Here is a 23,469-nt window from a genome sequence, read left to right on the forward strand (position 1 = left end):
TCAAAATTTTACTGTAGACATTTTCTGTAAAGATGCTTTGAAACTATTATGTACTGTGAAATAAATGCGAATTGAATTTGATTCATTTGTAGAGCCTGTTTTCGTGTTTTATGGTGGACATGGCTAGTCAGAATGTTCTTTCTTTTTTATTACACAAATGTGTCATTACAAATGTCTACAACATTATGAAATTGATCCGAAATCAGGTAGAAAAAAATTAAATAACAGCCCTCTAAATATATATATATATATGTATAAACATCTGAACACTTGTTCATGAGATCATCGCCCTCTAGCGGCGAACCATTGACATTTCGAAAAAGTTATGACGCAACGAAGCTTGAAATCACGTGACCATTGCCGAAACAAAAGATTCACAAAGGTTTCGAAGCTTCACGAAGCAGTTTTTCGAAAACGCCCATCATCACAACATAACACAGGGTTATGTGATGTTTGTTTAATAGAGGAGACAGTAGAGGATGTTTTGAGGATATGTAATGCATATAAAAGAGAAAGGAATTGCAATCTTTAGGATTGTTTTTAAAAAATATATGAAGTAATGGTCCAAAGGCGGGAAATCAAATGAATTCAATCATTATATTCTTTAGGATTAGTGGATTAAAAAATACGAAATAGGAATATATAATTAATTTTCTTCACACTCCCTCACGGTAGGGGGCGGTGTGCACCGATGACGTTAGTTCGCAACCCGCCATTAAACCTGAAGAAGAAGAAGAAGAAGCGGCAGTTGTTGTTGAAGTTGCATCAGGCACACTGCACAGAGCAAGGTAAGTTATGTGTTTTACAAGTTAATGTCTTTTAATAGGTTGCAAGTTAGATTAATAATAAAAGGAAATAACTAAACTCGATCAGTTGGTCTGTAGTCGTAGGGTGACATTACGTTAAAGTTATTAGTTTCGTGTTTGAAATGCTCCTGGATCATCTGACATTTCCACCCACAGTACAACACATATGAGATGTCCAGGCGTGAATACAAATGACTCACAAGCTTTTAACATGCATAAAAGTATATACATATATAGTTAAATAACATGTTCGCATTCTAAACGGTTGTTGTATGATCACAATAATGTGCTAGACCCACTACAGGTGAGATTTGTCCAATACCTCCCTTTATACGAATGTAGTACTAAAATATTTTAAGGAAAATAATCATTAGGCTATAATTGACCTAATTATTATTTTTCATATTCCAATGGTTGTTGTAGATTCATTTCTGGACTTACTGTGCCATTATGTAGGCTACCTTTTATATGTACAGGATGCTATTATTTGACAGAAATATTAACAATAATTCATCTAAATTTTGATTTCACATTCAGATGTTGTAGGAGACGAACAGACTGCATTCGTTTCCATTAATACCCCATTTGTCTCCTGTGTTTTGAACATCATTGGTGTAAATCAGGGCTCTGGAACTCAATTGGCTGGGGGCCAGTGCTGTGATTGACATCTCATAGGAGGGCCATTTTAACATTCAAGCACAACAAGAAATCGCAATATTTCTGTATATAAACTTGTAAGCTCTCATTTACTTGCATAGCTCTTTTTACAAATTCCATTACTAACATATTGTTTGTCATACTTAAAGAGTTAGTTCACCCAAAAATGAAATTGCTGTCATTAATTAATTGTCGTTCCAAACCCGTAAGACCTTCGTTCATCTTTGAAACACAAATTAAGATAGGCAGCAACGTCATTGCAACTTTCAAGGCCCAGATAGGTAGTGAAGACAGTTAAAATAGTTCATGACAACAACAGTGGTTCAACCTGATCGAGCCGCCTCAGGGCCAATGGCCCGCCAAATACCTTGGTCCAAACTAGGCTATGCCAAATGGGGCTTGAGGAGTTGTCGACAAAAGGTGGAGTTTATCTCAGTCAGGAGAGGGTTAACACCGCTGCTAATATCATGTTATCATCATACCAGGCTACCAGCTAACCTCAACATTTAAAACAATTGACAGCTCAAAACTCCGCTTCAGACACCAGCGGGTGTTTGAAATGGCTTCCGGTTGCAGTCCGATTGGGATTCGGATCACAATATGAGGCAGAAATGTATTTACGATGCTAAAGGCCACTTATACTAACCATTATGATAATAAATATAGACATATTGGTAACACTTTACAATAAGGTTCATTTATTAAACATTATTTAATGTATTAACTAACATGAACAATACATTTGTTACAGTATTTATGAATCTTTGTTAATGTTAGTTAATATGAATAAAGCTGTTCATTGTTTGTTCATGTTAGTTCACAGTGCATTAACTCATGTTAACAAGATTTTAATAAAGTATTAGTAAATGTTGAAATTAACATTAACAAAGATGAATAAATGCTGTATAAGTGCAGTTCATTATTAGTTAACGTTAACTAATGTAGTTAACTAATGTTAACTAATGAACCTTATTGTAAAGTGTTACCGACATATTTTGTTTATGGAAAATACCAGAGACTGCTTGAAGAATGTAGACTAATCATAATATGATTATAATCGTGTATTTCTTTGGGTTCATGCTTCATCTGTCTCTTCCCTGTGCCTTTGTTGATACCGGACAAATGGATCCGCATAATTATGTCATGAAGTACATATGCTCCATCATCTTAGTGCTCCGGCTTTCTGTCTGTGAGCTCTGTTGCTCTGACTGAAACTTGGTCGTGGATTTGCAGTGTGTGTGTTTCTCTTTGCGAGAGCGAGACACAAATACATTTTGTGTAATTAATTAATCAAGTGCACCATTGAACTGAGAAAAAGACCGTACTCTTGAAAAACTAACACCAAGTAATTTAAGTATGATTCATTGAGTAATGAGAATATTAAAGTTCCCCTTGTAGTCAATAATTTTATCCCTTCAAACTCTTCTTTGATCACCAAAATGACAATTACCGGTAAGTGTTTTTTCCGTGAAAAAAAATTCTTCAGGTCTTAAAATAGCTTGAATGTAACTCGACACCCTTGTTTCGTTAAGTATGCAAGGATCTATGAATATGCAAATGAGCCCCGCCTCCACTCACTCACTCAGCTCAGAGATCCACTGGTTGACGATCACATGTTGATCTGATTGGTTACAAGGTCGTTTGTGACGCCAGAAACACCAGCGTCTTTGGTTCAGTGCAGTTTTAAGGAGAAAATACTCCGCAATGCTATCGACTTATGCTTTAATACAGACCATGTGTAAATTCATATTTAAAACACCACATAGATAGACACATAAACTACATTAAAAACTTGATTTTCACCACAGGGGGACTTTAAAATGTTTTAAGAGGCATTTGTTGCGACCGTGTAACTTAGCCTAGTTATCATTTGCTCATGGAAACTAAAGAATAATATTTGATTGGCAGGGTTCCAGACTAACTTTTTTCACTAGGAGCACAGTGGCCCCCAACTGAAAATTTTAGGGGCACAACCAGAAAATTTATGAGCACACACCGTAAATCAACATACTAACCAAATATTCACATTTCTACTAATTTCCAGTGTATTACTAATAAATACTTTGATAATAGATGCAGAAATTACAATGGCTTTGCGCTCTGATTTAACGTTACAGCCTCTTGTCTTCTAAAAGCAACCGGCAGTTGATTTATTAACATGTCAGCGCATACTCTATGCTTGAGGCCAAGATTGTGTTTAAATAGAGTATTGTGTTTAAACTGTAAAGTGCCTGCACTGTCGGCAAACTTCGTGTTTTTCCGCAGTTATGGGGTAGCGACTGCAACATTCGCAGTTCATGGAGTTCGTCTCCTTACAGTACTACCTCATCCCGCTGAATTCTCGCAGCCAGTCTTCCAGAAAATGCTGGGTTCGGCCTTTTTCGCCACTAAAACCTCTCACTCTGAATCATCATCCGACTGTGACGCTGTACTAGGGCTACAACGTTTCAAATAGCACCGTTTAGTTTGTATCACGGTTTTAGGTTCACGGTTTCGGTATGATTCGGTATGTGCTATGTTCAGGGGGAAAAAAGACTACTGTCAAAAAAAATTAAGAAAATAAGAACAAATAATCTAACCACAAGCAAAAGCACAAATAAATACAATAGAGCAAAGATAGCCTAGCCTACTAATACAATAAACTGCTTTTCAGGTAGGTCTAACATTAGTTTTCAGGTACAGAAATTGAATAAAATAATCAAATGTAAAATAACATTGCATATTTGACTGTATAAATTAAAGATTAATCCTATTAAAGTTCAGAGCTGATTCAGTAGGCCTACACCGATACTGTGAGTGTCTTTCTTTACCATATAAGTTCACTCAAGGCATTAAAGATACTATGTCTGACTCTGCTAGGATACTCATCAAGACGGACATGTTGACATACTTTTTGTGTCAATTTGTCCATTCAAGTGCAAGACTTGAAAGATAACTCAATATTTAAGCACTGTCTGAGATGAGTAGCATACACACACACGCGCGCACACGTACACTCACACAGACACAGACGCGCGCGCACAAATCTAGACGCGAGTTCTCTTTCACGTCTTGCTCTTGAATGTTTACATTGGCAAAACATAAATGAGTTTAGTTTAAACACCGATGGTAACGTCTGCAGATCAGGTCTCGCCTGCGCTCGTGCGCTATAACTCCCGGGTGATGACGGCGTAAATGACAGGTCATGTTCGAGCTGTTGTAATGTATTATTTGGGAAGCCAGCAAGTGAATTTAAAGGGTTAGTTCACCCAAAAATGAAAATAATGTCATTAATGACTCACCCTCATGTCGTTCTAAGCCCGTAAGACCTCCGTTCATCTTCGGAACACAGTTTAAGATATTTTAGATTTAGTCAGAGAGCTTTCTGTCCGTCCATTGAAACTGTATATACAGTATACTGTCCATGTCCATAAAGGTAATATAAACATCATCAAAGTAGTCCATGTGACATCAGTGGGTTAGTTCGAAGTTTTTGAAGCATCGAAAATACTTTTTGGTCCAAAAATAACACAAAATAAGACTTTATTCAGCATTGTATTCTCTCCCGGGTCTGTTGTCAATCCTTCACAGTGACGCTGATGGCGTAAGACGCTGATGACGTGTTATCTGGTGCGCCCGAGCTTCATTTATAGACTGAGGGAAACGCACGCTGTAAAAGTGTCTCATCCGCGACATGCACATTTACGCACCATTAAAAAAATGATATCCACGCAAACAATGTAGAATAGCTTGAATATAGCGTGCGTCTCCCTCAGACTGTAAACGAAGCTCTGGCGCACCAGATAACACGTCATCAGCGTCTTCCGTCAGCAGCGTCACTGCGGAGTCCTGAACGCAGATTCACAACAGACCCGGGAGAGAATACAATGCTGAATAAAGTCTTATTTTGTGTTATTTTTGGACCAAAAAGTATTTTCGATGCTTCAAAAACTTCTAACTAACCCACTGATGTCACATGGACTACTTTGATGATGTTTTTATTACCTTTATGGACATCGACAGTATACTGTATATACAGTTTCAATGGACGGACAGAAAGCTCTCGGACTAAATCTAAAATATCTCAAACTGTGTTCCGAAGATGAACGGAGGTCTTACGGGCTTAGAACGACATGAGGGTGAGTCATTAATGACATTATTTTCATTTTTGGGTGAACTAACCCTTTAACGGGCATACTAGCCCGCAGGTCGGAAGAACGAGTCAATAGTTCGCTTGCTCGTTGCTCAGACGCACAAAGCAGGTTGTGATATTTGTCTCTGTCTCCTTCCACAGATGTTTAAACGGGCGCTTTTATCTCTCAAATTTTGGTCGCAGTCTGGAGCCCTGATTAGTAATGTGTTTTCCAGTAAAAGAAACAAAAGATTATTCTGATTATTTTAACTATTACAGTTGTGACACGTTTGTTTACAGTGAGTTAAATGACTTGAAGAATCCAGCCATATCAATAACCTTTATTAGACGACCATACATGGAACATTGCATTACAATAATCCTGTAGACTCGTTCGGGTTGGAGCTAAAATATGTGTTAATGCCATGTCATAATTACCGTAATTATGAGATTCCAACTTGTAAAATTGTAATTATAACTTGTTACCTAGGCAGTTTCTGAGAGATCCTACTCGTACCACACAACCACTGTACCACCACCTGACTGCTGCAGATTTATTTAGGCGTTGATAGAAATGCATAATTCCCAGGCCGAGGACGTGAAGAGCTTTAAATAGAGCGTCACGTGTTGTCATCACGAAATGACGGTATTTACGACACGGCGTGAACGCCGCTAAACTCTGCAGGACAGGGACTGAGTTTGACACCCCTGATTGAGAGTATTTCCATTGCTCAAGATGCTTTACAAAATATATGTGTTACTTGATTTCATATTAATTTCAGGAATGTTCAAATGTCAGCCGACCAGGAAGCGAAAAAAGATGAACTGCTTGCTCTAACGAGCATATATGATGAAGAGGAGTTTCACCAGGCGGAATCAGAAGAGGAGGGTGAGATTCATCTGTGCCTCGAGCTTCCTCCTAACTTCAAGCTGCTAGTCAAGGGTGAGACTTTTTTAGCGGACATTTAAACCTTGTTCTAACATACTCATGGAGTCGTATTTTGTGTGCGCACGTAAATGTATAGTCATAAATATGTGATCAGAATGAATGGCACCCCTGGTAAATATGATAAAAAAATAAATATGCATTGTTTATCCTTTTGATCTTTCATTCAGAAAAAATTGCTAAAATCTATTCATTTAAAGTACAATAATTTAAAGTGGTGTGGTGGGATCACATTATGAAATAAATGTTTTTCTCCAAAACACGTTGGCCACAATTATTGGCACCTCTAGAATTTTTACGAGTAAAATATCTCTGAAGTATATTCCCATTCATATTTACCTTTTTTTTGCACACCAGGGTGACTAGGAACATGAAATTGTCCAGCCATGACTTCTTGTTTCACAGGAGTTTAAATATGAGGAAACATAAAGGCCAAATTCCCTTAATCATCCTTCACAATGAGTAAAACCAAAGAATATAGTTCTGATGTGCAGCAAAAGATTGTTGAGCATCACAAAATAGAAAGTGGCTTTAAGAAAAAAGCTAAAGAATTGAAAATCCCCATTCTGACCATCAGGGCAATAATTAAGAAGTTATAATCAACTAAAGATGTTAGGAATCTGCCAGGAAGAGGACGTGTGTCTATATTGCCTTAATGGACGATGAGGAGGAACGTTTGAGTGGCCAAAGAGTCTCCAAGGATCACAGATGAAGAATTGCAGAGATTAGTTGAGTCTTGGTGTCAGAAGCCTACCAAAAAAGAAAAAAAAAAACTACATCCCCGCATGTTGTTTGTGAGGGTTTCAGGAAAAATCCTCCTCACTCCAGTATATTCAGTTGTCCGACACGACTGGATCTTCAACGGCACAGGGTTCTGGATGCTAGATGGGTTCGGATAAAAAGTGCCCCATGTGTACAATTTAATATACTGATGGATCTTTAATGTTATGGGCATATTTTTCTGCTGGAGGTCCTGGACATCTTGTTCAGATACATGGCATCTTGATTCTATCAAATATCAACAGATAAAAAATCAAAACCTGACGCCTTCTGCTAGAAATCTTATAATGGGCCGTGGTTGGATCTTCCATGTCAAGTCAAGAATATTTGTATAGCGCTTTTCACAATACAGGTTGTATCAAAGCAGCTTCACAGTATTAATTAAAATAATAATAAAACGTCCATGTTTGGTAATGCTAATCAATAGTATTATATTCATTAATTAATTAAATTGAATGTCCCCAACTGAGCAAGCCAAAGGCATCAGGACAACGGTCCAAAACCAACATCAAAATCAACACAAAAATGTGTTACGGAGCACAAAATGAACCGTCCCAGTCCCCTGACATGATGAGTGGGCTGAACTGAAGAGAAGAAGCACCAACATGGATCTGGGAATCTGCAGGATCTGGAGAGGTTCTGTATGGAGGAATGGTCTCTGATCTCTGGTCAGGTGTTCTCCAAACTCATCAGGCATTGTAGGAGAAGACTCGGAGCTGTTATCTTGGCAAAGGGAGATTGCAAAAAGTATTGAATAAAAGGGTGGTGCCAATAATTGTGGCCAACGTGTTTTGGAGAAAAACATTTATTTCATAATGTGAATTCCTGCCCACATTCAATTCTTTTACTTCAATAAAAGGTTTGATTTTGGAAAAAATGTTGAATGAAAGATCATGAGTTGTCCTGCAAAATGTCATAAACATTTTTTACATACATTTTTGGTCATATTAACCTGGGGTGCCATTGATTCTGACAACTGTATATACTGCGTGTATGTATGTGTATATATATATATATATATATATATATATATATATATATATATATATATATATATATATATATATATATATATATATATATATATGCACACACAAAATATATTTATGAAAATATTAATATTATATTATAATAAATACAATTATTATAAAATATTTATATATGTTTTTTTTACAGGACAGAAATCCACAGAGTACAACTTATCATTTCTACCTCCATTGGTTCTGAGTTTTGAATTTCCCACAGACTACCCTTCAGTATCGTCTCCCGTTTTTACTTTAAGCTCCAAATGGCTCACACGAGTCCAGGTGAGTCCTGTTTAGTAATGTCCCGAAATGTGTGTAATGTTATTGTTGTAATTTTGTTATTTTTGCTTTTTTAGTTTTTAATCATAGCTTTCGGAGACACTCACTTTTCTCTGCTGACAAATGTAAAGGATTAGTTCACTTCAGAATGAACATTTCTTGAGAGTTTACTCACCCCCACGTCATCCAAGAGGTTCATGTCTTTCTTTCTTCAGTCGAAAAGAAATTAAGGTTTTTGAAGAAAACATTCCAGGATTTTTCTCCATATAGTGACTTCAATGGGGTCCAACGGTTTGAAGAAATTGCCGTTTCAGTGTCTAGATAAGTAAGAGTCTTATCTAGCGAAATGATCGGTCATTAAAAAAAAAAAAACCTTTAATATACTTTTATCCACAAATCCTCATCTTGCCCTAGCTCTGCGATGCGCCACGTATTACGTAATCATGTTGAAAGGTCACGCGTGACGTAGGCGGTAGTACCGACCTAGTGTTTACAAAGCGAACATGCAAAGACTTAGGGTGCTTTCACATCTGTAGTTCGGTTCATTTGGTCCAGACCAAGGGCGAAATATTATACTTTGTAGCATTTTTCAGGCGTTTTGGTTCCTTTTCACTCCACACTGATTGCTCTGGTCCGAATCAGTTGATGAGTTGATGAAACGAACCAAAATGCAGTCACGTGACAATACACTTTAAATAGCTCGGTACACTTGTTTGGTCCGCTTTTGGTGCGCACCTGAGTGCAATCGCTGCATTCACACCTGCCCAAACGAACCGCACCAAGGGGGACAGTGAACTCTAGTGCGATTCAACCGAACTGAACGAGGCAGGTGTGAAAGCACCACTGAAAACTTTGACTTTGGCGTTGACCAAAGTCAAACGCCCTTTACAAAAAATTTGGTAAATAAAAGGTAAAACATCAATGTTGGACGATTTTGAAGTTGGAGGAGAAAATGAGATGGAGTTTTTCGCCCTACCCTCCATTTTTTTAACCAGAACACACGTGACCTTTCAATGTGATTACGTAATGCGTCACAGAGCTAGTGCAAGACAAGCATTTATGGTTAAAAAGTAAAAAAAAAACATTTTAAATTGCGTTTTTAACCAGATAATTCGTAATTAGATACCATGTCCAATTGTCTAAAAAGCAGTCATCAAGCAGTTAGTCTTACTTGCATAAATTTAACTTATTTTCTTTTATTTAAACAGCCAGGGACATTTAATTAAGTGTAAATACGGATAAGTCAGCATCTTTTAGAAGAATAGTTCACTAAATATATGTCATAATTGTCCCTCTGTCATTGCAAACCTGCATGGATTTCTTCAGTGGATCACAAAAGGAGAAGTTCTGAGAAATGTTCATGATTTTCCAGACCATCGTGAAAGTGATTGTGGACCGGTGGGTTTCATCCCAATCAACCTGTCACAGCAACTTTGACATTGGTAAATGGTGTTAGTTTGGGGATATCAGTTTGTTTGACCAGTGGAAGTCAAACAAAGCCAGACGCAGTTATCATTTTTCACATCCTGCGTCACGTTGTTTAAATGGCAAATGCATTTGCGCCCATTTGTGCGCCCATCGGCTGCTGGTCTGAAAGCAAGATGTGTTCAGGCGCGTTGCTATTTTGTGGAAACAGAAATACACTAGACCAGGTTTTAATTGGTCAATGGTGCAAAGTCAATGGCTCAGTATTTGTTTTTGTTATTTAGTAATATGAGCCTATAGGCGGTCCACTATGCGCGTACACTGCTTATTACACACACAGGGACGCGCACCAGCACACAAACATGCCAAATATTACAAATAAAACGATTACAATGTAAAAAATTATTATTGTGTAATGTGTACATAAAGATATGGTGGAATCCGGCTTGTCCCATAGATGGTCTACTTTGCGTGCTTTAACCTCACACACACACACACACACACACCTTTAACCTCGCGCCCGAGCAGATCCGTTTAGTCTCTGGAGTCTTTTCGCTTGCAAGTCTTTCCTCTTCCAAATTCCTCCATGTAAACAGCGAATCCGCCATGACGCGAGCTCACGCAACTGACTTTTAAATGGAATGTGAGATGAGACTGATTGTTTTTTTGCACGTTCTGCCCAAAAACACACACACACATTACTCAGGGACAACCCTTTTAGACGATGCACCGGGAGCGCAGTCCATTTTTCCCGTGGTTAAACTAGCAAAAGTGGATTCGGACACGCACTAAGTGCGCTTTAGACCATGCGCTTAGATCAGTAAAATAGGGCCCCTAATGTGTGTTAGTGGTGCCGACATCTAGGGCTGGGTACAGAGTCTCGATACTTTTTAGGTACCGACCGAATTGCCTCGATACTATCGAGTATCGAAAAATGACATGTTGTTCGGTTCCAGATTTCGATACCTAAGGAGTTAACTCGTCAACGTCAGTGCTCAAACAAATACATATGAAATGCACAACGACACACAAAGTCGCTCACGCACATACACGCAAACTCTACACACAGGAGACGCGCGGAACTCTCCGTGCACATACTCATATGAGACGCGAGCTCACACACATAATGTACAAAAGATAAGTTAAAGATGTGGAAAAGTCGATCAAAAGTGTGGGTACATTTCGATTTCTCCAGACTCGATGCCAACAGCGTGCAATGCAGTATTTGTAAAATAATAATTGCTGCAAAGACCGGTACCATGACTAATATGATGAAGACCTTGACAGCGCACGGAGTAAACATAAGAGCAGAAAGTTGCTCCGTCTTCGACTGGTAAATGAAGAGATACCTTGTTGATCACTCTGACAGTGTTTATATTGCAATAAATAATACTGAATGTACACTGCCGTTCAAAAATGTGTTGGTTAGTCAGAATTTTTTTTTCAGTAAGGAATAAGATTGCATTAAAGTTATCAAAGATGACATTAAAACATGTGTAATGTTACAAAATATTTAGTTTTTAAATAAATGCTTTTCTTTTTAATTTTTTATTCATCATGAAAAAATGTATCATAGTTTCCAAAATATTAAGCAGCAAACTGTTTTCATATTTCTGAAGACTGAAGTAATGATTTTGAAAATTCAGCTTTGACATCATAGGAATAAATTACATTTTGAAATATGTTAAAGCTGCAGTCCGTCGTTTTTCCTCTTTGTCGCCATCTCTGTTAGAAATCTGCAATTGCAGTTATTCGCGGAATTATTAACTGTGCGTGGGTAGTAAATCGGCATGAAACAGCGCGGATGAACACAATGTATTGAGGCTGCCGCGTCGCTGTGGATACTGTAACGTTACTGTCATCAGCAATCTCAGAGTATACTTTTTGAAAGTGTCAACATTAGAATTTTCATCGGAAAATGTCATCTGAACAAGTAAGTAACATTCACTTTTGTTCTGACCAAATTGGGGGGGTGGGGGTAAGCATTGCAGTAGGCTATATCATGCTGATTCAATCTAACGGTTGCTTATATCCCGTCAAAACGTGAAAAATATATTTTTTTCTGTAGCCACTCTGAAGTCCGAAGTCTTTGGGTTTTACAACTGGTGAATCTCCAGTTGTCACTGGTGATTGTCGCTTTAAACTTTCGGGATCCGCCATACCAAGTGCTAAGCTAAATCTCCACCATCATCCACACACACGCTAGCCGGGGACTCCTTCTCTATGTGTACAGAAGTGACGTAATGACGCAAAGACATGCTCGAAATTCCCGCGGAAATCCACCAGTACCACTGGAATTAAAATCATTATTACAAGCTTACCGTTTTGAATCGAGGTAAGGCAAGCAGATCGTTTTGAACACTGGCTGGTTACGTTTTTTTTCAAAAATGTATTTTTTTATATTTTTGAACCCAAAAAAGTGCCGGACTGCAGCTTTAAAATAAGATTTTAAATTGTAATAAAGTATTACTGTATTTTTTTTTTTTTTTAAATCAGCTTTGGTGAGCATGAGCTCTTTATAAAACATTTTTTGTTCCTTTGTGCACTGGCTAAGGAGCATGAGTCAAACTGAAAAAATAAAAACACAATTTTTCTGAGGTAATGTGTTATGTAATCTTGTTAAAATGGATTTCATAAAATTGGTATCGAAAAAAAATATCGTTAGGAACCGGTATCGAAACGGAGGTATCGAAATTGGCACCGGATCGAAAGATTTTGAACAATACCCAGCCCTACCGACATCACGTATATCTTTTCTGCTGCTGTAGTATTTCTGACGTGAAGGATATGTGGCATTCTATCATAATCTTAATCTTCCTCTCTCTCCATCAGATCACTGCGCTTTGCAGGAGGCTGGATGAGCTTTGGGAGGAGAACCAAGGCAATGTGGTTCTTTTTACCTGGATCCAGTTCCTAAAGGAAGACACTCTGGATTTCCTGGGAATCCAGTCTCCGCTTGAAATCCAAAGCTCTTGCATTCAGCATCAATGCGAATCCGGTCAGAAAGAAGCCGAAGACATTTCCGGAGATAAAAGTAAAGCACAAGATTTGGACCCGAGAGCTGTTCAAGAAGTTGACACTCGCACAGATATACTGACTCAGCTGCTGGACTTTGACGAAGCTCAGAAGCAGAAGGTGTTCGACGGGAAGGTGTTCTGTTGTAGCATCTGCTACTCGGAGAAGCTGGGATCCGACTCTTTGCTCTTCAAAGAGTGTCAGCATGTTTACTGCAAGGCCTGCATTAAGGAATACTTTCAGATCCAAATAAGAGATGGAAAAGTTCAGTGCCTTAACTGCCCTGAGCCCAAGTGCATGTCCCTGGCCACTCCCACACAGGTATCTTGGGCTTTTTCTTTATGATTGGGTCATTGTGTGCTCATATGAATAGTGATAGATCATATGAATGGGTAATGTAGGACCAGCTTGAAAAATGCGTTTCAACTATCAAGAGCAAGTTTATTATTTGTTCATGTTTTGTTATATTTCGACAGTTTAAACATTCATGCAATTTTAAGCACAAGAAGACACAGAAGTGAACTCCATTCTGCACTCGTGGCCGTCTATTAGACTTTAAGGGGCTGTTTAAGCGACACGATTTCCAACTAAAAAACAAGACTTTTTATGCGCTTTGGCCGTTCATTTACACGACAACAGCATTTTGGGGCCCTGAAAACGGGTTTCAAAGTGCAAGGTTTTGAAAACGATGTCCTTATCATCTCTGTAAACTACAAAACGGTGGCGTCATGCACATGCGGTTTATGCATTTAGTCTATAACTATTTTTTTTGTTTTTTATGAAAGCATACAGATATTAACAAGGTGGGTGTACTGACATCATCACAAGTGGATATAAGAATTACAAAAATCACAATATAATGTTCTTTACAACAGACTCAAGGACGATACATGTTTTCGAAGCTTTTGTGTTCAAAAGCTTCGAAAAGTTTTGAAAATTTTTCTTAAAGGAAGTAAAACGGGACTTTATATCAGAGGAGGACATTCTACAATTGGGATTACAGTGAATGATTCTGGCTTTGTGAAGATGAAATTTACCCCGTAGACAAAGTAATAATACAGTATTATCAAGATTAACATCCTTAGAATGAAAATCGAACACGATAGATTATTTAGGCATGTGCGTTCGGCTCGCGTATGTGCGCAGGCACGTAGTCTTTCTTTATAAAGTCACATCGCCAACTACTTGTCTGACATGAATATTACAGCGTTATTAGTCGTTTTCACAGATCCGTTTGAACAGGGATCATTTTGACAACGTTGTCATCTGTACAAAAAAAAACGTTTCAGTTTTTAGCACATCGTTGTCGTGTAAACGTTGTCTTTTACGCTGGATTGAGTTGTCTTTTATGTCTTATCATGCTTGAAAGGAAAAATACACACAGAATAGTCAAAGAGAGTATCCTTGTTGTAAACATTGTCGGTTCCCTAAACCGTTGGTTGAAAATCTGATTTGTTTATTTGTACAGGGACAATTCTCTTTATATACTAGTAACAGTCTTTGCTTAAAGCTAAATTTCAACTGTAGTCCTTAGGCGGCAGTAACAACAGTGCCAAGCCGTGTTCAATATTGCACAACAATACACTACAATACCCATCTAATGCTCACATGATGTTCCCATCAGCCATTTTACACCTGCTTTTAACCCTTAAAAGTCACTCAGAGGTCATTAGAAGGCAAAAATGTGTCTAAAAGCTTTGGGGCACAGAACACAAATGTATTTAAAATGTGAAAGAGGTTTTAGATTTATACAAATTGTTTGGGTGCAATACCAAAATGTTCCATTAGATGGCAGCATTTGTGATTTGCCGTAAGTACAGTATAATTTCTCTTTCTCAGTCAAACATCACATTTTTTACACCTACAAACCACACTCTGACATCCATATCATAATACCTACACAACTATATCTGCATGATATTATTAAATTGGCTTTATAATACAGCACATTCAGAAAATGTGAGTATTTGCTTAATAGGCCAAATCAGAGAAAATGGCACCATCTGCTAAAAAACATTCAATAGTAAAAGTTTTCATTTTGACAATCAACAATCTCTAAACTACACACCAACTTGTACAAACCTCAAACTTACATCAAAATCAAATACTTTAGTCAAATATATTCTCTTTTGTCAGAATCAAACTTTGGCCTCAGATGCCTAGTGTGAACAATTCATAACACTGTAACAAAAACCTCTTAGTCGGATTTAGGAATCATTTTGCAGCTTAATGTCTTTTACATTATACAACTCATGAAAGAGATACAGTAATACAGTAAGATGCAGATACAGTAAAATACAATAATGAGATTTAGTGGGGGAAATCCTTTCATTACACTAATGTAAAGTGATCTTACAGTAGATAGGTTCAAATAACTCTTAAAATGAACTCGGTATGCTACGTTATACTGTTCATTACAGTACAGTAAATTCATATATAAATTCAGCACTTTCTGCCAGATTTCATTCCAGTATACAGTACTTTTACAGTGTATTGGTCTTCTGACAAAAGACTTTCTCTAGTTTAGGCAGTCATCTCTCATTTCTGCAAAATGCTGATCTAAAGTACTGTTACTGTGTAGTATACAGTGAGTGTAACTAGTATAGAAACCCGGTAGATGATTCCTCCAGCTCTCCATTGTAGGATACATTTTCTAAAGCACATTCACCTGTGCTCCTATCTATATTATCCTGAAATGATGTGGTGTCATCAGTTTTGCTACTTAATGTTTACTCCTAAATACATGTGTGCTGTTTAAGTTCATTGTTATACTTGTGTTAATTATATTATGTGTTTGTGTTTTATGAATGAGCACATGGTTAAACTTGTGTAAAATGTATAGTTTTGCAGAAATCATCAAGAAAATCGGAATGTGTGTGAAAACAGGTGAAATGTGTTCAAGCTACAATGTAATTGTTTTCTGCCGCTTGGGGTCGCTAACCTCTTCCAATAACAAACGCGTAGGTTGATGACGCAGTGATAAGCAGAATTATGGATCTTGTCAAGCCGATAGATCTAATAAGGTTTATGGATGAGTGAATACATTGATGGTTTTATCATGACTGTGGGATGAAGCAGGGCGCGAGTGCTAATGAGAGACAGATATCAGCGCCACACGCGAGTCCCGCGGATATAAAGGAATGAGGACATTTCATTCTACCGAACGCAAGTGCTGAATAATACTCACACAGGACAGTTTATTAGACAAATTAAACTTGTGAGGTAACGCAGCGCTGTCTCACTCGCTCTACACTATCACACTAAACTGCATTTGAGTGTGTTAAAGTTATAATGTTATTCTGTGTGTTAGTTTGTTGTCTGTATGAGACTTGCAGTAAACTAGATCAACATTAGAATAACATACTGCTCATATCCTAACATTTCATCATGTTGAGCTATATAACATTGATTCATTTTATGTACATTTGCTCACCGGTCTAATAAAGTACATACAAGTGTGCCGAAGTCGAAGTTAGTCGCGGACGCTGAGCTCTCGGCATCTCGAAAACGCCACGCTGATATTGATCACATTTTAGTTCTCCTTTTTTCCCAAAGTCTGCTTGCCATGGTCCATAATCTTTGAACGAAACAACAACAGTGTGAGCGTGCAGCTTGACATTACGCAGTTGTCCATGTCTGTCGCCATGGTTACTATGGCAGTACGAGCGGAAACCAGAGATAACGCGAGTATTACATCATTGACAAGTGAACAGGGACGAGCCATAATTTCTTTAATTGGAATTTCTCTGAAATTACAAATCTTTGGGAACTTTTGGGATATTGTAAGTACACAACTGCAGGAAATATATCACACTGTGCAAGTGATTTTTGGATATTTTATTACAAAATTCTTACATATTGTAGCTTTAAGTGTCTGTGTTTTGAGACCTGAATGAACGGTTTGACACATTGCTCATATGATAACAGGTGAAACTTCTTGTGGGCGAAGATGAGTTTGCCCGCTACGATCGTCTTCTGCTGCAGTCCAGTCTGGATCTGATGGCAGACGTTGTGTATTGCCCCCGCATGAGCTGCTGTATGGCTGTGATGGTCGAGCCCGACTCCACCATGGGCATCTGTCCCTCCTGCCGATACGCCTTCTGTACCCTCTGCAAGAGAAGCTATCATGGCCTTTCCAACTGCATAGCGACTGCTGGTGAGATGAGGGATATTTATACCTATTGGAGTTAGTAATGAGTCACTTCCAGCTGATTTGTTGCCGGATTCTGATATTAGTATTTCCATAAATGTACTGGATGCTCAGTGCACAGTCCTGAGGTGTGCTTTTCTTTAACAGATGAGCTGCGCAGTTTGCGGGATGAGTACATTTCTGCCAGCGAAGAGGGGAAGAAGTTCCTTGAAAAGCGTTTTGGGAAGCGGGTCATCCAGAAGGCGGTGGAGGAGTCGTTCAGCACAGACTGGCTGAAGAGTAACTCGAAGCAGTGCCCTTGCTGTGGCTCTCATATAGAGGTCAGTACTAACGTACATGCTACAAAATGTGTTAGGTGGGTGGGTTGTCTAAAATGAAATGCCATGAATAGTTCGGCTGATCCCGGTCAGGTGCTTTTCTCTTTGGAAGAATTACAGAAGATGTGTTCAGAAACCGCTGGACTGGAATGGAAAAAAATATAATAAATTGAGGCCGATAGTCTAGTGGACATTGCTCTGACGTGTGGCGCTTTTCATGATCCTGTCCCCTTCCCTCTCTCTCCAGGGTTCCCGCGGGGTCTTAAAAAGTCTATAAAATTCTGAACTTTAAATTTAAGGCCTTTAAACGTCTTAAAAACGGCCCGATTTTCATCCGAGGTCTTAAATTTAATTTAGTCAGGTCTTAAAAAGGTTTTACCCTCGTTCATTTCCTGAAATGCTGGCCACACAAAGTTATTACAAAGTAGCAAAAAAGTATCGAGTCGTAGCTTACACAGCGGAGCTGTAGCAGGGGTCTCCAACACGTCGCTCGCGAGCTACCAGTAGCTCGTGCCCTGATTGGCAGTAGATACCAAAGAGGCCGTTCATATATTGCGTCTTTTGCGCGCTCAAGTTCGTTATTTCAAATTTAGGCGCGCGGCAAGCGCACTCATATTAGAAGCAATGCAGCTGTTTTTTCCAGGCAGAGCGAGATAAAAAAAAAAAGCTAAACTTTTCAGAATTCTGCAAGCGCACCGCAGGTCGTGTGACAAGAACCAACCAATCCACTTCACCCTTTCCGTAACAACATTGAAAGCTCAGTCAACATGAAGGATGGGGGTGCACCCAAACACTACAGGTGTTTTTCTCTTCTCCGTAAATATATAATGGCTACAGCAAGCGTTTATCAGTGGTGGAAATCCATTAGCTAGCTACTGCGCAGTGCGCAGTGCATGGTTGCATAGCAACGACAGACGCAACGGGAAAATCAGACCAAATCTTACTATTAATAATAAAAAATAAGCTAATCTGCATTGTAAATGTCAGTCATTTATCTTTTTTTTTGACACATTAATTCTATAAAAAAATATTTAAAGGCTGAAATACGTGAGGTTTATCGTTTTATAAAACCTTTTTTGTTAACTTTATTTGAACTTGTACATGTTATTAGATGACATGTTGCAAGACACTCTTTTAAAATCTAGCCATCATTTTTTATGTTATTATTTTAATGTTTATGTAAACAAAAAGTGCATATTGATGCTAATTTTATTTGTTATTTGCTGGTTAATGCGTCATGTAGGTCTTAAATTTAAATCTTTATGGTCTTAAAATGTCTTAAAAAGGTCTTAAATTTGACTTACTGAAACCTGCAAGAACCCTCTCTCTCCCACTTTACTTCCTGTCAGTCCTCTACACTATGCTCTCTCAAAAAAGCCAATAATGCATTAAAATAAAAAAATAAAAAATATATATACATATGTACCTGCGTGAGGACGTAACTCTCCCATACCAGCAGGGGGCAGTAGTCTGTATTAGGGCTGTGCCGATCCGATCCGGTATTGCTCCGATACTGGCAATTATTGCCGGATCGGGTATCGGCCAGATGAGACCGATCCAAATCCGATATTGTGCGTATGTTATTGTTCTACCACACAAAAGCCACCAAAACATTATAAAGCACCATGATGTTTTCATGCACTATATTCCAAGTTTTCTGAAGTCATTCCATAGTTTAATGTGAGGTGCAGATGAATATTTAAGCTGTTCAAATGAAGTTCACGTTAACTGTGTCAGTCATTCTCCATTCAGCATCAAACAGCGCGTCACGTTCGGTTATGAAACTCTCCGAGATGATTCAATGGTCCTATTATTATACTCTAGATCTGTAGATAAAGGTTTATGGTTTTGCATAGAAGGACTTTATCTGGCACTGTAATTGTTCTTCACGCGCACAGTAACTGAAATTTAAAAATGTTAATATAAATATATGCAATAGTTTATTGAGCCTTTTCTATTACACTACGCATCAATATCTCTTCCCTTTGAGCTTTAAACTTTTCAATGCGCTGTGACTGTGTTGCTTCGAGCACATCATTCTGAGCACGGGATGCGATGAACGTTTATTAATAGCCTTATACATCATATGTTGCTGCTTCAATAAAAAAGCTGCGCTTAAAAATAAAATGTAAAAAGAAATGTCTTTTTAATTTGATAGTATACATATAGCCTATTGTTTTTCATGAATGTGTCGCGCTACACGACCGTTGGTGAGACATTAACATAAGACAATAGTGTCAAAAGTACAAATGTTTTTGTAAAAATACAAGGTGACATTTTCTATGAAGCCTGTATTTATAATGTATTAAAAGGGTATTCTTAAAGGGGTCATGACATGGGTTTTTTTATTTTATTATTATGTACCCTTAGGTGCAATTATAGTATTACTATAGTTTTTTTTACAAAAAACTTTTAAAATGTAGTGATTTATGACCTTTTCCCACCCTGTTTCTCATCCTCTGATTCAAACAGTCTGTTTTGGGGGTGTTTCCCCTTTAAGAGTTCAGTGTTAACGCCCACTGTTATGATTGGCTAACGTCAGTGCCTATGCATCAATTATTAACGCCCCCAGCCAGAACCTGTGCGGATTCGGCGCAACTGTTTAGTAGCGGGTGATGCATGCGAAGCGATGGCTCTTGCAATGATAAAACCTTATTATGTTTGAGCCGGAATCAGAGGAACATGAACCATCACCACAACAACGAAGACTGGATCAGCCCGTGTCCACATGGAAAGTGAAACTATTTTGAATTAATAAAAAAAATTGTAACCCGAGACACTTGAAAACGGATTATTGTTGCCTAATTATCCTATAGCTTATATTTGCTAACAGTTTAACATTATTTAACTAATTCCAATGAAATGATAGGGTGTACCACGGACAAAAATGCATGCACAGACAGGCCATCTTTGAAGATGCAGCATTGATAAAGGCAACATTTTTGATTTTCTATCACATGTAGGCCTAACGTACTAGACAGGCGACATATTTTCAAGATTCTCTTATACAAATGTGTTTATATTAGCCATGATAAAAAGTAAGTTTGCAACGTCGTTTTGAGCACAGGGCTTACCTTTGAGCAACAGTTTTCTAGCAAAGCCAGCATCATATTGGGATTTTTTCTCAAAACAGTCATCCTTATAATGTATAGAGCAAACACTTACATTAACACTGCCGTGACTGAGACGTCCGCAAAAAATAAAGTGCATCCATTTTTCCCTGACGACTGGATCTTTCGCAGCGTATTCAAAGATGTTGTTTGTCCACAGCCAGGAACAGCACATCTGTGGCATCGTAATTTCCCTGTACACAGACCCACTCGCTGTCCGTCGACTGAACACTTGTGAGGCGCGCGGGCGCGACGATGATACGAAATGAGCGTAGTTGTCTTGCGCTTTAAGCGTAACTGTCTTGTGCCTGGAGGCGGTCCATATGCAAACGCTGGTACGTCACTTCGTACCGTGACGTCACTTCTTACCATGGATCCAGAACGAGCTGTATTTAGAGCTTGATTAAATAAATGATTCGTTTATAATGGGGAGGACGTCTTAAGCTATGAAACTTGCAGGACGTTTTAATGGTACAAAGACCTCTTATATACCAAAAGATCAAGGCAAATTTGGTTTCTCATGTCATGACCCCTTTAATGCATGCATAACGCCTTGCAAACAACCTTACAATATGTTGTATCATCTGATAAATATTCATAACAGTTACAATACATTATTCCTCAACGGGATAAAGCCACTATGTGTGGTTCTAACTTTTAAGAGTACAATGCATTATTACACCAGATAAGGCCTGCGTTTATAATGCATCATAAGGGTATTCTTAATGCGTTATAATGCATGCATAACAACAACCTTATAATGTGTCGTCATCTCATGAATAAGACGCATTGATTGAAAGTGTTTTCCATTTCTTCAGAAGGTACACGGCTGCAACAAGATGACCTGCTCCTCCTGTCAGAAGTATTTCTGCTGGATCTGTCTGGGAGCTCTCAGCAGAGTGAACCCCTACAGCCACTTCAACAACCCCAGCTCACCCTGCTATAACCAGTGAGTTCCTTCATACACCGTCTTCAATAAGCAACCGTGTCCCCAACTGTTTATGGGTAACTTTAGTCATGCAGGCGTCTTGTGATCAGCACGCATCATTGTTTGCCTATTACTCTGATTTCACTACCGGCACGTTTCAATGTGAAAGCCACCCGTGAGCATCTCCCTCATGTCGTTCCAAACCCGTAACGGCGTGTTCACACCAAACGCCAAGTGTATATTGCTCGCTCTAGATTACTCGCGGGATGTTTTTCTTGTTTTTGGCGTCACTCGTGAATAATAACATCCCACGAAAAGGAGTGTCATCATCATCAACAACAAAATATCTTTCTGCAATATTTTTTCCGTCATGTCTGAAATAAATGATATTGCTTCTCTGTACTTGTTGTGGAAGTCCCAAATACGGAGGAAAGCCAAACGCCGATGTGTCTGGGTTCACAGCACCATCCAGAGGCGCACTCAACTCAGTGAATTTCACCGTATCAATGAGCTCTTTGTTGATTGGCTTACGCAACTAAGCGGCATGCAAATTTTCCGCTCGAGTTGAAAGTTTTCAACTTGTGCGGAAGACGCGATTATCGAGCGTTTGCATTGACTTTGTATGTAATCTACTCGCGCAAATAATTAAATTCGCGTTTGGTGTGAACACGCCATAAGACTTTCCTTCATCTTCGGGACACAAATGAAGATATTTTTGATGAAATCTGAGAGATTTCTGCTCCTCCATTGACAGCTACGCAACTACCACTTTGACACAGAGTGTCAAAAAGTACAAAGAGATTGTGAAACTAATCCACATGAATTGAGAGGGTTAGTCCACATTTTCTGAAGTGATTAGATTAGAATCCCGGTCGGATCGGGACACTGCCTCTTGCCGCAAATACAATTCCTGGTCTTATTAATATATAATTGATTTCAGATGATAACATGTGTGCTAAAATGGCTGGTGCATTTGCTGTGTTTATTTATTTATGTTCTGCTCTAGATTGTTTCAGGGAGTGGAGATGGAAGATGATGAAGAAGGCTTTGGAAGTGATGAAGACGACTGATCCACCATAAATGAAAAGCTTAAAGGATGTAACTTCTTCCAGGGCACTTCTTGACGTGGCAAAAAAATTATTTATCTATTGAACATCTCTCAGAATTGATCTGCCTGATATTTACCCTTTTTGTTTTACTTTTACACATTCAAATCCAGTTCACCTTTCTGTGCACACACACGTCCCTTCAATGAAATGTGTGGACAAAACCCATGTTCAGTGATATATGCTGCAAATCAGCCTAGCAGAAGTATGTGTAAAAGTACAGAATATATATATATTATTTTTAGTTAATGAATTTGGCTCCTTTGCAATAATGTTGGCTTTCAACAAGACTTTGAATGTTTGATGGACTTGAAAGTAAAGTAGAGTTGGCACATTATCAAGATTTCAGGTTGAAATGAATATACATGCATGACCAGTTTTTATCAGATTGTCTCGCTCTGTTTTATGCAAATTGAAAGGAAGAGTGTGTTCAGGCGGTCTACCATCCAGATGATCACTGAGCTCTCACTAGACAGTCATAAAAATAATTTCATGTAGCATCGGTATCATTTAATAAAATGCTGAACTGTAATGTTTTGTGTAGTCTTGTCATTATCACATAACTACACAGACGATTACTCAATATATCAGTTTTTAGGTGTGGGGGCAAGACATGTAGGGCAAAGGTCATGATACGATTAGGACACGAGGTATACCATCGTCTGCATAGAAGCGGACACCTGAACAATAAACATTGATCATATCTCTGTCTCTGTGGTCATTTCTTCCACACCTGTATGTTCTTGTCTGAAAAGGGCTGATGTTTGAATAACATCTAAACACTTCAAGCCACTTCAGACACTACTGTTACTTT

General features: G+C 38.4%; 1 protein-coding gene across 1 annotated transcript; it reads left to right on the forward strand.

Moving 5' to 3' along the window:
• The first annotated feature begins 361 nt into the window (after window positions 1-361).
• rnf14 (ring finger protein 14) lies at window positions 362-23,359 on the forward strand. The gene is made up of 8 exons (XM_079585243.1): window positions 362-788; window positions 6,357-6,517; window positions 8,477-8,607; window positions 12,862-13,365; window positions 16,972-17,200; window positions 17,342-17,514; window positions 21,440-21,570; window positions 22,556-23,359. The coding sequence occupies exons 2-8, from the start codon at window positions 6,367-6,369 to the stop codon at window positions 22,617-22,619; spliced, it is 1,383 nt and encodes a 460-aa protein (XP_079441369.1). The 5' UTR covers window positions 362-788; window positions 6,357-6,366; the 3' UTR covers window positions 22,620-23,359.
• Window positions 23,360-23,469: the final 110 nt, after the last annotated feature.

This window comes from Phoxinus phoxinus (genome assembly GCF_949152265.1).
Source record: "Phoxinus phoxinus genome assembly, chromosome: 17".
Classification (NCBI taxonomy): domain Eukaryota; kingdom Metazoa; phylum Chordata; class Actinopteri; order Cypriniformes; family Leuciscidae; genus Phoxinus; species Phoxinus phoxinus.